Here is a 14,136-nt window from a genome sequence, read left to right as displayed (position 1 = left end):
GACAACAGAAAGGGGTTGGCTCTCACATACTGTGCAGTGTAATGAACATAATACTGACCATCAGACATAATAAATCCAATCTTTATTTTCTTTTCCAATACTAGTCTTCACACTCTTTCAAGTTGTTTGGCTATTCTATTTCTGTTGTATATAACCGATATGTGTAAAAAATTTAAAATGTGTCAAAAACACAACAGGAAACCTAAATGCTTGATAAAAAACAGTTTTAATAAATTCAGCTTGTATTAATATTATTTTGGAGTTCTGCCAGCAAAAGATGAATAGTGACTTTTGCTGCAAACTCTGCAGTTCAATTAAAATGATCAAACTATTAAAAAAAGCAAACAATTGATTATGAAATACGTATCAATGTTTTGAGATCATCTGCATGATCTGATCTGAATCGTGTTTGGGGTGGGTCGCTTTTAGAAGGTTTGATACTACTTTGGAAGTTATTTACAAGTACGCTGTGAATCCGTTAATGTAACCACAAACCTGTACCAGGAAGAACACACTGAACCTCCTGTCTATAACATTACACCCTATTTAAACATCTTTATGACCCTTTTATATCTTTGACCATGCTTATCACTTCGGAACGTATATGTATACATCATCCATTAACTGAAAAGTAATTTAGCAGCTTTTCAGAACTACTTTGTACAAGAGCAACACATGAATTTGAGAACAATATGTTATTGAGTATGTGTGTTAGAATTTGGTTTTCTGGTCACATGTTCAGTTAAACCAGCCCTCAAACCACCTCGTCTCAGAGTGCTTCAAAGGTCCTTGATTATCGAATGTTTTTTTTGGGAAGTCATAAAGCTCCCTAAAGTTCAAATTTCTGACATCAAAGTGAATAACACATGTAATAAATTGTGTTTAACATCACTTTGGTTATCAGTTTGCGCTTATCAGCACACAATGATAGAGACTTTAGGGAAGTGAAAAGGTCTAAATAACCCTCAATATTCACTGTGAATTCTACTTTAGACTCCAGTCAATTTAAGTGTAAACATACTTGGCAAAAAAGCTATTTCGGTCCTTATATTTGCGTTTTCCATCTTAAAATATATCTTAACTACGTCATATGCTGTCATCGTCAGATACAGAGGTCAATTCATGCCTTCTTGACATCAAACTGTAATGCACTAGGTGGTAACCCTGCAGGCTACAAAAGCTCCAACTGGTCCAAAATGCGTCAGCTCGAGTTCTTACACGTACAATTTCTTTTGCATATTAGGACAGCACGAACTCGGTAACAGAGACGTTTTGACTTGCATAACCATATATGTTTGACTTATAGTCAATATGTTTTCTTGTACAGCTGCTTTGTAACAATGAAAATTTTAAAAAGCGCTATATAAATAAAGCTGACTTGACTTGAATCCAAAGCAAATAACAAACGAGAAAGTATTGAACATTTCATCAATTAAATCCCTCGGCCGAAAGCCTTTTTATTTTTCCCATTGATAAGATCTCTGATTAACGATATATGATATTGAAACATTTTGTCGATCAAGATAATCTTTACAGATTAACACAACAGTTGTTATTTTTGAAGCCTTAATACAATCCCCAGAAGTAAAAAGAAAACTTTCCCCCATTGAACACAATATATTTTATTTTTAAGCAACGCCAAATATTTGGAACAGTACTGAAAATGTTTGGTCTGTCAGGTTAAGTCAGTGGTTTCCAAACTTTTTGAAGGCATGGCACCTCTTTAGTAATTAGTTTACATGCATTTCTAGTAATTAAATTTACATGCATAAATACCTTTATTTGCATTTGGTGCTATCAGTGTGTATTCTCAGAATGAACCTGCATGCACAAGAAAAATAACACATTTATAAACTGAATTTACATAATATTTACATTACTGCTAAATGCCCATCCATCCATCCATTTTCTTCCGCTTATCCGGGACCGGGTCGCGGGGGCAGCAGTCTAAGCAGAGATGCCCAGACATCCCTCACCCTAGACACTTCCTCCAGCTCTTCCGGGGGGACACCGAGGCGTTCCCAGGCCAGCCGGGAGACATAGTCCCACCAGCGTGTCCTAGGTCTTCCCCGGGGTCTCCTCCCGGTCGGACGGGCCCGGAACACCTTCCGAGGAAGGCGTCCAGTAGGCATCCGTAACAGATGCCCAAGCCACCTCAGCTGACCCCTCTCGATGTGGAGGAGCAGCGGCTCTACTCCGAGCTCCTCGCGGGTGACCGAGCTTCTCACCCTATCTCTAAGGGATCGCCCAGCCACCCTGCGGAGGAAGCTCATTTCAGCCGCCTGTATCCGGGATCTTGTCCTTTCGGTCATGACCCAAAGCTCATGACCATAGGTGAGAGTAGGAACGTAGATTGACCGGTAAATTGAGAGCTTCGCCTTGCGGCTCAGCTCTTTCTTCACCACGACGGACCGGTACATCGACCGCATTACTGCAGAAGCTGCACCGATCCGTCTGTCAATCTCCCGTTCCCTCCTCCCCTCACTCGTGAACAAGACCCCGAGATACTTAAACTCCTCCACTTGAGGAAGGAACTCTCCACCAACCTGAAGTGGGCAAGCCACCCTTTTCCGACTGAGGACCATGGCCTCGGATTTGGAGGTACTGATTTTCATTCCAGCCGCTTCACACTCTGCTGTAAACCGTCCCAGTGCATGCTGAAGGTCCTGGTTTGAAGGGGCCAACACGACGACATCATCCGCAAATAGCAGAGACGAGATCGTGTGGTCCCCAAACCTGACACCCTCCGGCCCCTGGCTGCGCCTAGAAATTCTGTCCATAAAAATTACGAACAGAACCGGTGACAAAGGGCAGCCCTGCCGGAGTCCGACATGCACTGGGAACAGGTCCGACTTACTGCCGGCAATGCGAACCAAGCTCCTGCTTCGGTCGTACAGGGACCTGACAGCCCTTAGCAAAGGACCACAGACCCCATACTCCCGAAGCACCCTCCACAGGATGCCGCGAGGGACACAGTCGAATGCTTTCTCCAAATCCACAAAACACATGTGGATTGGTTGAGCAAACTCCCATGCACCCTCCAGCACCCTGTAGAGGGTGTAGAGCTGGTCCAGTGTTCCACGGCCTGGACGAAAACCACACTGTTCCTCCTGAATCCGAGGTTCTACTATCGGCCGTATTCTCCTCTCCAGTACCCTGGCATAGACTTTCCCGGGAAGGCTGAGAAGTGTGATCCCCCTGTAGTTGGAACACACCCTCCGGTCCCCCTTCTTAAAAAGAGGGACCACCACCCCGGTCTGCCATCCCAGAGGCACTGTCCCCGACCGCCACGCGATGCTGCAGAGGCGTGTCAGCCAAGACAGCCCCACAACATCCAGAGACTTGAGGTACTCAGGGCGAATCTCATCCACCCCCGGTGCCCTGCCACTGAGGAGTTTCTTGACTACCTCAGTGACTTCGGCTTGGGTGATGGACGAGTCCACCTCTGAGCCCTCAGCCTCTGCTTCCTCAATGGAGGACGTGACGGTGGGATTGAGGAGATCCTCGAAGTACTCCTTCCACCGACCGACGACATCCCCAGTTGAGGTCAACAGCCTCCCACCTCCACTGTAAACAGCGTTGGTAGGGCACTGTTTCCCTCTCCTGAGGCGCCGGACGGTTTGCCAGAATCTCTTCGAGGCCAGTCGATAGTCCTTCTCCATGGCCTCACCAAACTCCTCCCAGGCCCGAGTTTTTGCCTCCACAACCACCCGGGCAGCAGTCCGCTTGGCCTGCCGGTACCTGTCAGCTGCCTCAGGAGTCCCACAAGCCAACCAGGCCCGATAAGACTCCTTCTTCAGCTTGACGGTTTCCCTTACTTCCGGTGTCCACCACCGGGTTCGGGGATTCCCGCCTCGACAGGCACCGGAGACCTTACGGCCACAGCTCCGAGTGGCCGCTTCGACAATGGAGGCGGAAAACATGGTCCACTCGGACTCAATGTCTCCAGCCTCCCTCGGGATCTGGTTGAAGCTCTGCCGGAGGTGGGAGTTAAAGATCTCTCTGACAGGAGACTCCGCCAGGCGTTCCCAGCAGACCCTTACAGTACGTTTGGGTCTGCCGAGTCTGTCCAGCTTCCTCTCCTGCCATCGGATCCAACTCACCACCAGGTGGTGATCAGTTGACAGCTCCGCCCCTCTCTTAACCCGAGTGTCCAAAACATATGGTCGCAGGTCAGATGAAACGACCACAAAGTCGATCATCGACCTGCGGCCTAGGGTGTCCTGGTGCCACGTGCACTGATGGACACCCTTATGCTTGAACATGGTGTTCGTTATAGACAAACTGTGACTAGCACAGAAGTCCAATAACTGAACACCGCTCGGGTTCAGATCAGGGGGGCCGTTCCTCCCAATCACGCCCCTCCAGGTGTCACTGTCGTTGCCGACATGGGCGTTGAAGTCCCCCAGTAGGACGACCGAGTCCCCAGTCGGAGCACTTTCCAGCACCCCTCCCAGAGACTCCAAGAAGGTCGGGTACTCTGCACTGCCGTTCGGCCCGTAGGCACAAACAACAGTGAGAGACCTAACCCCGACCCGTAGGCGCAGGGAAACGACCCTCTCGTTCACCGGGGTAAACTCCAACACATGGCGGGAGAGCTGGGGGGCTATAAGCAGACCCACACCAGCCCGCCGCCTCTCACCATGGGCAACTCCAGAGTGATGAAGTGTCCATCCTCTCTCGAGGAGTGTGGTTCCAGAGCCCAAGCCATGCGTAGAGGTGATCCCGACTATCTCTAGTCGGAACCTCTCAACCTCCCGCACCATCTCAGGCTCCTTCCCCGCCAGCGAGGTGACATTCCACGTCCCTAGAGCTAGCTTCCGTGTCCAGGGATCGGGCTGTCGAGGCACTCTCCTCCGACTGCCGCCCGATCCACAATGCACCGACCCCCTATGGTCCCTCCCGCACGTGGTGAGCCCACGGGAAGGCGGCCCCACGTCGCTCCTTCGGGCTGAGCCCGGCCGGACCCCGTGGGGAAAGGCCCGGCCACCAGGCGCTCGCATACGAGCACCGACCCCGGGCCTGGCTCCAGGGTGGTGCCCCGGTTGCGCCATACCGGGCGACGTCACGGTCCTTGTTTTTGTAAACATCATATGGGGTTTTTGAACCACTCTTAGTCTGACCCGTCGCCTAGGACCTGTTTGCCTTGGGAGACCCTACCAGGGGCATATAGCCCCCGACAACATAGCTCCTAGGGTCACTCGGGTACTCAAACCCCTCCACCACGTTAAGGTGGCGGTTCAAGGAAGGGTACTGCTAAATGTATAAATATAAATTTTTACAAACTCTTAATGAATGAAAATAATAAAGACACAATATTTGTAAAAAAAAACATTTTATTTCTTAAATATTTAGGGAAAACCAGACCAAAATCTTTAACTGTTGGCTTTCTGGTAGTGCACATTGTATCAGCCAAACAAGAGAGCTAATGCAGATTATAATTGTGGCTCTACAAGGACTCTGCCCTTAATTGTCAGCATCCATTTTTGGCATGGAAATACAGAATCTCCAGTAACAGACACCATCATAGCAGCTTTTAAGTAAGGGTAAGGAAAACGATTGTTACAAATCGTGTTTCTTGAGACTATTTTTCACCATAACAAAATCTATAGTCACATGATAATATTTTATGATAGATTATTCATGCAAATACTAACAAGTCAAAGTTCCGTCTCCAGCAGTGTAGTAGTGATTGTGCTTCACCTTGCAATTTAATATGAAACTTCACAAAACATTCCAGTTACAGTGCAACAGTAACTTCTGTTTCATGGAAACCTTAATCTCAGCCATGGTATTTTCAAAAGCATTTTGATAAACTTACTGTTGGCAACTATATGGCGGACCATAAACTTCACCACAGAGTGTCATGATCGGGGTGGTGAGACATGGACAGAGGACCCAGGTGCAGACATCAGGTAAGGGGTTAACAGACATTTAATACAAAAGACAAAACAAAACTCACAAGGGGGTAAACAAGAATAAGGGTATAAACATGACATAGGAACATGGATTAACTAAACTAGACAAAACTAACAGGAAAGTAAAAACATTGGAACTGAACTGAACTGAACTGAACTGAACTGAACTGAACTGAACTGAACTGAACTGAACTGAACTGAACTGAACTGAACTGAACTGAACTGAACTGAACTGAACTGAACTGAACTGAACTGAACTGAACTGAACTGACAACCACAGAGACCTAGCACTGGACAGAATACACAAGGGCATTAAATAGGGAGAAATCAAGAGGGGAACAGGTGTGGGGCATGAACTAATTAACAAGCAATAATGAGGAAATGAGAGGACAGGAACAGGACACCTGTCATGATCCTGCCACTAGACCAAGACTGACAAGATGCAGCGGAATCATGACAGATAGGCTGATTGAAAGGATTCTTGGGTATAGAGCAATGTATGGCTTATTATTAAAAACATTAAACGTAATAAGAAAAAAAACTGTGTAACTGTACTCATAAACTTTGGCCGCCATTTATTTGCGACAAAATCTGTGATGTCAAATGGTTGCAACATAAACCTGTTCTCTTTCACAACAGTGAAGCACACACATTTTCCATTTTAGTAAAATACGACACACAAAACATAAGATCAGATATATAGACACACAGGGACAGGAGGTGGCGGTGTGTCCTCTTGACTCAAGCCAGCCCGCAGGCCATTTAAGAAGAATCAGTAAGAATTCAGTATCAGTAAGCGTCCGTTCAAGGTGAGCGTGCATTAAATCATAGCTTTAAACTACCACCTTTAAGACATTTAAGACATCAGCATTCACAATAATCGTATACTTTGTACATTATGAAATATAGGCCTACTGTTAAACACAATAATAAAAAATATGGATAAAATGCATGTTATTTTTATACAAATTAAAAATATAGGATTACTTTGTCCCCTTAATGTTCTACTCTTGTAATGCATGTGATTTAAGTGACCCATAAATAATGTAGTCTGTCATTTCGGAACGTTAAGAATTAAGACCATGTTTGTATGGCCGGGACAAATGCGCTGATGGCGCCACCTTTTGGACAGACATAAATATGCAGCACACTTTACTGTGGGTTGGTGCATTAATGAGACTATCCCAGAAACTTGACAGCCTGTTCATTTTTAAAATAAAATGGTTATTGCCATCATAAATATTACACGTGCTTTTAACATATTGACACAACAGGTCTGCACGAACGTTTCAGTAAATATACGGTTCTGTAGGATAATATATATATATATATTACAGTAGGTGTGGTTCTGAAATACAATTTACAATAAATGTTCATTAATAAACAGACATAAATTTTTCAACATAGGCATAGCCAACAGTAATTACAAAAGAAGATTAACTACTATTTACAGCATGTGTGCGCCTAAGGCACTTGCACAATCGCTTGAGCTGTTACGGCAGAAACAATGTAAAAAATAACTGTACAGATGAGTACGTCATTAAATACTGCAAAGTTAACTAGCCTACTTTTAGCTAGTCGTGTGCACACTAAATTAAAAAAATAAAGACAACTTACAGGATGCTCTCTGTGTCATCTCCCATTTGTGGAGCCACAGGTGTAATGTAAATGTGACGTTAGACTTCTGGATTCTAGACACATTTTGAGGGCTGTGTTTTATTTGTTTACATGCACAAATATTCACAACATCATAATTAAGGCAATAAAGTGTTTCCATCACCTTAACACGCATTTGAACTAAGGCAAACTCAAGATAAAATCACGTTACATTTCTTTGATAATTCTGAAATTATCTTTGTATTTGCGTTTATATTTAGGCTTTATTATGCGCATTTGCAATACACCTAAATAGTTAGATAGATCCGTTACTTCTCCACCCCACTAACTTGCCGGATCTGCTACGCCTCCCTTATTCCGGCACCTCGGAATTTACAAATTAAGCACTACTTTTCCATAACAAAAACAGTACATACTTTTAGTGCATAGTGTAAGAAGCAGTTGTTTTCCTTGGTGTTATGGTTCTCTCTAGTGGCTCGTGTGATACTACAGACCATTCGTTTATGATTGATAGGCTATGTATTGATATTTACATTTTGTCATTTAGCAGACGCTTTTATCCAAAGCGACTTACAAAGAGTTCGGGAAGCAATAAGCCATATGTCATAAAAGAGCAATAGTTCAATAGGTGCTGATATCAATGATCATTGATATATAGGCAATGTGGATATAAAATGCTACGTACCGTTTTGTAAAGCCAACATTATAATTGGCTAAACTAACACAATACACCAAGAGAAGGGTATTAGATAACATTATGCAAAACAAAATCCATATCTTAAAAACCTGTAATACAACACAGTATCACCTGTGAAAACTTTTATTTTTACCACAGGCTGTGCAATGTTGTGGCATTTTGGAAAACTCGCTGATTTTTACTGTGGATTTCGACAGCAACTATACTTGGACCGTAGCAAGATGGCGGACGCGTCGGCGTATCTGCAGTGGTCGAATGTGGAATCCTCAGGCATTCCAGTTTTCGCACGCTGTGAAACACCAAAGTGCAGCCAATAAGAACGTTTAAATAATCTTTCTTATCATATGTTTTAGTAAACTCTCCAAATTGTCATATGTGACATACATAAACTGTCGCATACGCTTAGCCTCCGTCACCTCGTTTGTACCTTGCGAGAGGCGTCCACGTGTTCGCGTTATACTTATGTTGTCCAATATCTGAGCAACATACTAAAACCTCGAAATAATGGCAACTTTGCGAGCCTAACCTGTGCAGAGCGTCATCGCGCTCCCGTCCTGTAGATGGTAGCACGTGGCGATGTCTTCCTCTCGATGTTAACAGAAGAAGACGCATATCAGCAGCGCTTCAGAGCTCAGGTGCTGTTTGTAATGAAGACGTAATGGTACCGATATCATCCTCACAGCAGGTCGTCATGGCCTTTACCGCCGTGCTGCTGGTGTTCGTGCTGTTTCCGCGCATGTTCACCGGCGGCGGTGGGAGAGAGAGTCCGTCATTCGACCCGCGGATGAGCCGGAGAGGTGCGGACCCTAATTTGATTCTAGCGCTTCAAAGTTTGTTTACCAGGTTTCTTTGCTACTTTGAAGTGTCCACTTCTGTTTACTAGCTTACAGTTGTGTGTTGTGTTGACTAGGCTTCTTAACGTTGCGTCTTGTGTATTTGCAGCGTGAATAAAGAGTATATTTGATTTCTGCTCTACAGGGCCCGGTCCGGGTCTCGGTCCTGGTGCCGCGAAGAACCCGCCGCCGTTCCACGCGAACGGGCCGTCGGCGAAATCCCAGAGTGTGGAGAACGTTCATCAGATGAAGAAGCTGATGGAGCAGGAGATGAAGAGTGACAAATCTAACAGCAACAAGGGTTACGTCTTTACCCTCATGCCCATCTACGCAATCAGTGTCGGACTCTTTGCAGCTTACAAATTTCTAAAAGTACTTGTTTTACCATTGCATTGTGGCGACCTTTCATTCATTTAAATAAATAATTTGACAGCTTTGATAATATGTCTTGTTCTGAATATAATCTGTCTGAACGTAATGCACTTTGTCCTTCATACGTCCTTTTCTATGTTTTAATGCACTTGTGGACATGTCTGTGTGTGTTTTTGTGATTACAGATCAAGTCTGCAAACGAGACTGAAGCTCAAAAGGCTAAAACAGCTAAAGGTGTGAAGAAATCTGAGGAGACAGGTGTGCGCGTGTGTATACCAGAATCTTTTTTTGGAGTCACAGTGTTAAATCACTACTCGATAAATTTGCCCTATTTACTAACATTGTTGTCATTGTTTCTCCATAGAGAATCAACTGAATGAACTAGAGCAGAGGTTGACTCAAACGGAGAAGATGATGAACTCCATATTGACCCAGCTGGACCCGCTTACAAATTGGTGAGTTTAAACATATACACAAACAGAATGATTCACTAGGTGAATTTCCACTTCTACAGAGATTCAGCCTCGCAGGTTTGTTTTCCACCTTGCTGTGCTTTGGTTCTTGTTTTTCTGCAGTGTGAAGTCTGTTGCCATGGAGCAGAAAAGCGAGATCATGTCGCAGCTGCAGTGCATTCGGCAGCTAATGAAGAAGAGAGGAATGGAGTTTCCAAACATCAGAATAGAAGGTAAACACATGTTACAGTACACCCTCACATCGTCAACGCAATTAGAAAGACAATTTAGACACAACAGTGTTGAGAGTAATCAAATGCCGTGATTTATATGCAGAGATTATGATCTGTAATTCAGGTTCTAGATTCTTCAAAAGAAAGTGCCGTAAGCAAATGAGGAGGATAAACAAAGTAGCAGTGAATCACCCAACGTCACGAAGAGCACACAATGCTTATTTCACACAAATTTAGCATACAAGTGTGTTCACATAATGTTTGCCTCTGGTGTGAGTAGGTCTGCAGGTTACAGGTTTGTGATCTGGATGCATATGTGTGTTGGATTTTATGGTTATGTTTTTCAGAACCGACGTGTCAACGTAATCTGGATGATCTCATAGACACTCTGGCTGATGCAGAAGAATCAGAAACGCTCGCTGAAACAGAGTCACGTTATCAGAGATCACTCCCACCTGACCCAGAGGTGCAGAAGAGCATTGAAGAAGAAGAAGAGGAAAGTGAACATGAAATGGAGGAGGAGGTGGGAGATGCAGGCCATGAGAGTGACTCCAGTATGCCCTCCCTCGAGGACTCGGGCGACATCACTGTAGATGATGTCACCATTATTCAGAAAGTCCCAGACGATCTGACGGGCGGATTACGAAGACGCAATAGGCCGGAGTAACTGACCAGAATCGGATATCAATCTATTTATGTATTTTATTTATTTATTTACTTGTATGAAGAAGAGGGTTTAAAGGTTTTCCATCTACATATTTTGCAGCCATGTTTGTATTTATGAAAGTCTGCATAAAATTAAGAATTGGACCCTTTAATACTTTAATGTGCACTTTGTAGTGCACAGTTTTTCCAAAGAAAACAAGCACATTTTTTAAACTTGAAACACCCACCGATGACAATCCAATCCGTTGCTAACGATGAAATCACACCCTACATCGTTTCTTGTTTTAGTTAAGTTAGAAGTTATCAAATGTTAACAATTGACTGAATGTGTTCCATCTGGTTCTATGTAAATGTCCGCGTAAACTGTGGTCATTCTGGGAGGTTTGGTGGAGCCGGCCAAGCTTGCGAACATATGTGTCTAGGAGTAGACGTGGAGGTTTTTTTTTTTTGTTTATTTGCATGTGGTTCTCCACCCAGTGTTTGAAACATCTGCATGTTTCTGCTGTTTGATCATATGCAACATTTTTCCAGATTGTGTGATGAATACTTATGCGTGACTAGATTAGTGTTTGTTATTGCCTTTATTTAAATGTCGTATACCGGATGCATATGAAATGTGATCAAATATAAGAAAAATGTATGTGCACGTTTTTCCTGTTAAAGTCTTGATTGATTGTATAGGCGTTTTAGTGACCGATGACTGTGGGGTTTCAGTTTTATTTCTGGAATTTTTTAGAATTGAATGATTATATTTAATAAATATAAATGGCAGATTCTTTAATCCAAAGCAACAATTGAGCTACAGAAGCCTCCTTTGTTCATAAAAATAGAGTTCTTCCAAAATGGCTTGAACTTGTGTAAATGTCCTTTTCATAATTTCACTGAACAATTATTGTGCGACTCTTATGATTCTCATTTGAACACAATTTACTTGTTTTGTGGCATGTCTTTAGCATCATGTTATGATTTTAACTTTAATTTGGAGATTGAATATGACTGGCATGTGATTTGACTTTTTCTTGTACTTATGAGTGTGTGATGTGCTACATAGCCTAAAGATAAGAATGAATTATTTCAAGCCTTAAATAAATGCTAAATATTATAAACTCAGAGTTGCCAGTGTTTATATTTATTGGGCTCTTATAGGTAATATACTGTAGCCTATAGTTTAATCATATTATAAAAAGGTTTGGGACTAATTGCTCTCCCGAATCTCTCGCCTTTAGTTCTTAATAAATGAGCAAAATCAAACACACTCATAATATTCTTATTTTGAACGTTTGTAAATTGATAGTGTGCAAGTCAATTGTTTTCTTTTTAACCAATCAGGAGTGAGTTTTCGGTCCAGCCAATCAGAACACGGTTTGCTTAAAGAGTTGTCTAAAGAAGTGTAACATTGCGCGTCATATGTGCCATGAAGGGAAGTCCAATGTATCAATTCAAAGAACTCATGATACAAATAAAATCATGAATATTCATAAGTGTACATATCGAGTTTTGCATAGGGTAGCAGAACGTCTTTTATAATGAAATACTTTGTTTATGTAATACTCTCACAACATCTAGTTACCAATCATCTACAAGCGCTCTGTGCCTTGTTGATTATGTGCATTATTTTGTATATTTCTCTGTATATTATTGTGTATAGTAGTGTATATACTGCATATGAAAGTAAACTGTTATTTGTAAAATGTCTAAATGTTATTTGTTAAACGTCCCGAGCTTTTCACTCACCTCGCCACACGTGCTGTTGGTGATGTGACAATAAAAGTGATTTCATTTGATAAATCTCTATCATCGCACAACTTGTGTTGGGAAATACACCTTTCTTGAAATGCATTGGATAAGCTTAGACGTCTGTGAAATGTGAATGATTTTCTTAATGTTCTTTCGTTGAGGAATTACTTGAACCTTGAGGTGAAAGCAACAGAAGACTGTGGCAAACACCTGTCACTGGTAAGAACAGATACGGACCAAAACCTGATAATGTTGTCTAGACGTAATTTCAGCTGATACATGAGGATATTGGTTTTAAAACACCACAAATTAATTCATTTAACATAGTTGTGCTTGGACAGAATAAGTTGAAATGTGGATATTAACAGTGTTTCGTATGTATGTACTTACCTATATGAACAACAGGGGGCGTCATCGTTTAAACCGCCAGCGAATCTCATTGCAATGCATAATACATGTCGCGTGCTATGTTTTAATTAGTCTTGCTGACGGCTTAAGCTATAATGAAGCTTTTATTTAAAGTTTAAAGTCATCGTCCAGTGGGGCTGAATGTACCAGAATAATACCTCTCCATCTATTAAAGTTGCGTTCATCTCATCTTCCTTAATCAAGTGCATTTAAACAACTAATGTGAGGGGCTAACCAAATTTGCCCTTTTACCTTGGCTTGTCTGTTTCTGGGAATAGTCTTTTAATTATTATGAGTGCATGGGGATGTAATGAGACAGAATTAAACTATTTCAGAGTATGGTCTTGCTTCAGGACTTGAATGTGTTGAACGTGTTAGACATGAAGTGGTGACCCAACCCAGTACCAAATCGTTAAGGCGTCCCTACAATAAAGTTAAACAGAATATATATTATAAATAATATGTTTTCTGCATGGACTGAACAGCGTGGCATAGGCTAAATTGACATTGACTGTCCCTTAAGTTACAGCTCATTTCTGTAACCACTGCACCACCCATTCGGGGTGTGTTTTGATGGGGAAGACCTCCAGAAACTGTAATAAGTGCACGTGAGTCAGCCGTGATGAATCACTCCATTAACTTTAGACTGGCAGGTGGGATTTCTGCCCTATATAACAGAATCTCTGTTTTGGAAAATTTAGGAGATAACTTTTATCGAGAAATGCTCATTATTTTTCTTGAATACAGTTGTATAGCTGTTTTAATTGTGCAGATCTTTTTGACAACAGATTGGGATTACTTTACATGTAACATTTATGCCCAAAATACCCAAAGTAGAGGAGACTGGCATTTAACATGCATTTAAAGAATGTAACCGTGGCAAACTCTCATTATTCTTTAAAGACATTATTTTTTGATACCTTAATCTTCTTGGAAAACATACTTTATGGGACGTGGAAATAGCATTTTTTCCATGAACATTTACAGGTACATTGTTCCATTACATATCGAACAATCAATGAAAAAGTGGTCTCCTTTTTTCTCTGACAAATTCCGTTAGAATGGAGAGTGAATTGTATTAATTTAATAGAAGTAACATTTAAATGATACCTCATCAATAATACTGTATAAAATTTATAATTTGTTTTATTCATTAAAATGAACAATCTGTCAGTAAAATAATTGTTGAATAATGTCTATAAC

At 42.1% G+C, this 14,136-nt stretch overlaps 1 protein-coding gene across 1 annotated transcript; it reads left to right on the top strand.

Moving 5' to 3' along the window:
• Positions 1-8,538: 8,538 nt before the first annotated feature.
• Positions 8,539-12,572, top strand: LOC306893161 (uncharacterized protein). Its single transcript, XM_079454810.1, has 6 exons — positions 8,539-9,029; positions 9,211-9,437; positions 9,623-9,695; positions 9,802-9,892; positions 10,013-10,122; positions 10,470-12,572. The coding sequence occupies exons 1-6, from the start codon at positions 8,891-8,893 to the stop codon at positions 10,787-10,789; spliced, it is 960 nt and encodes a 319-aa protein (XP_079310936.1). The 5' UTR covers positions 8,539-8,890; the 3' UTR covers positions 10,790-12,572.
• Positions 12,573-14,136: the final 1,564 nt, after the last annotated feature.

This window comes from Barbatula barbatula, assembly GCF_947034865.1.
Source record: "Barbatula barbatula genome assembly, chromosome: 4".
In the NCBI taxonomy this organism is placed as follows: domain Eukaryota; kingdom Metazoa; phylum Chordata; class Actinopteri; order Cypriniformes; family Nemacheilidae; genus Barbatula; species Barbatula barbatula.
The sequence above is the reverse complement of the archived record's forward strand: the minus strand, read 5'-3'. Positions and strand labels throughout refer to the sequence as shown.

Coding starts and splice junctions, on each gene's coding strand:
- LOC306893161 (XM_079454810.1), top strand. CDS start 8,891: ATGGTACCGATATCATCCTCACAGCAGGTCGTCATGGCCTTTACCGCC. Junction 9,030..9,210: donor CCCGCGGATGAGCCGGAGAG/GTGCGGACCCTA, acceptor TCTGCTCTACAG/GGCCCGGTCCGGGTCTCGGT. Junction 9,696..9,801: donor GAAGAAATCTGAGGAGACAG/GTGTGCGCGTGT, acceptor GTTTCTCCATAG/AGAATCAACTGAATGAACTA.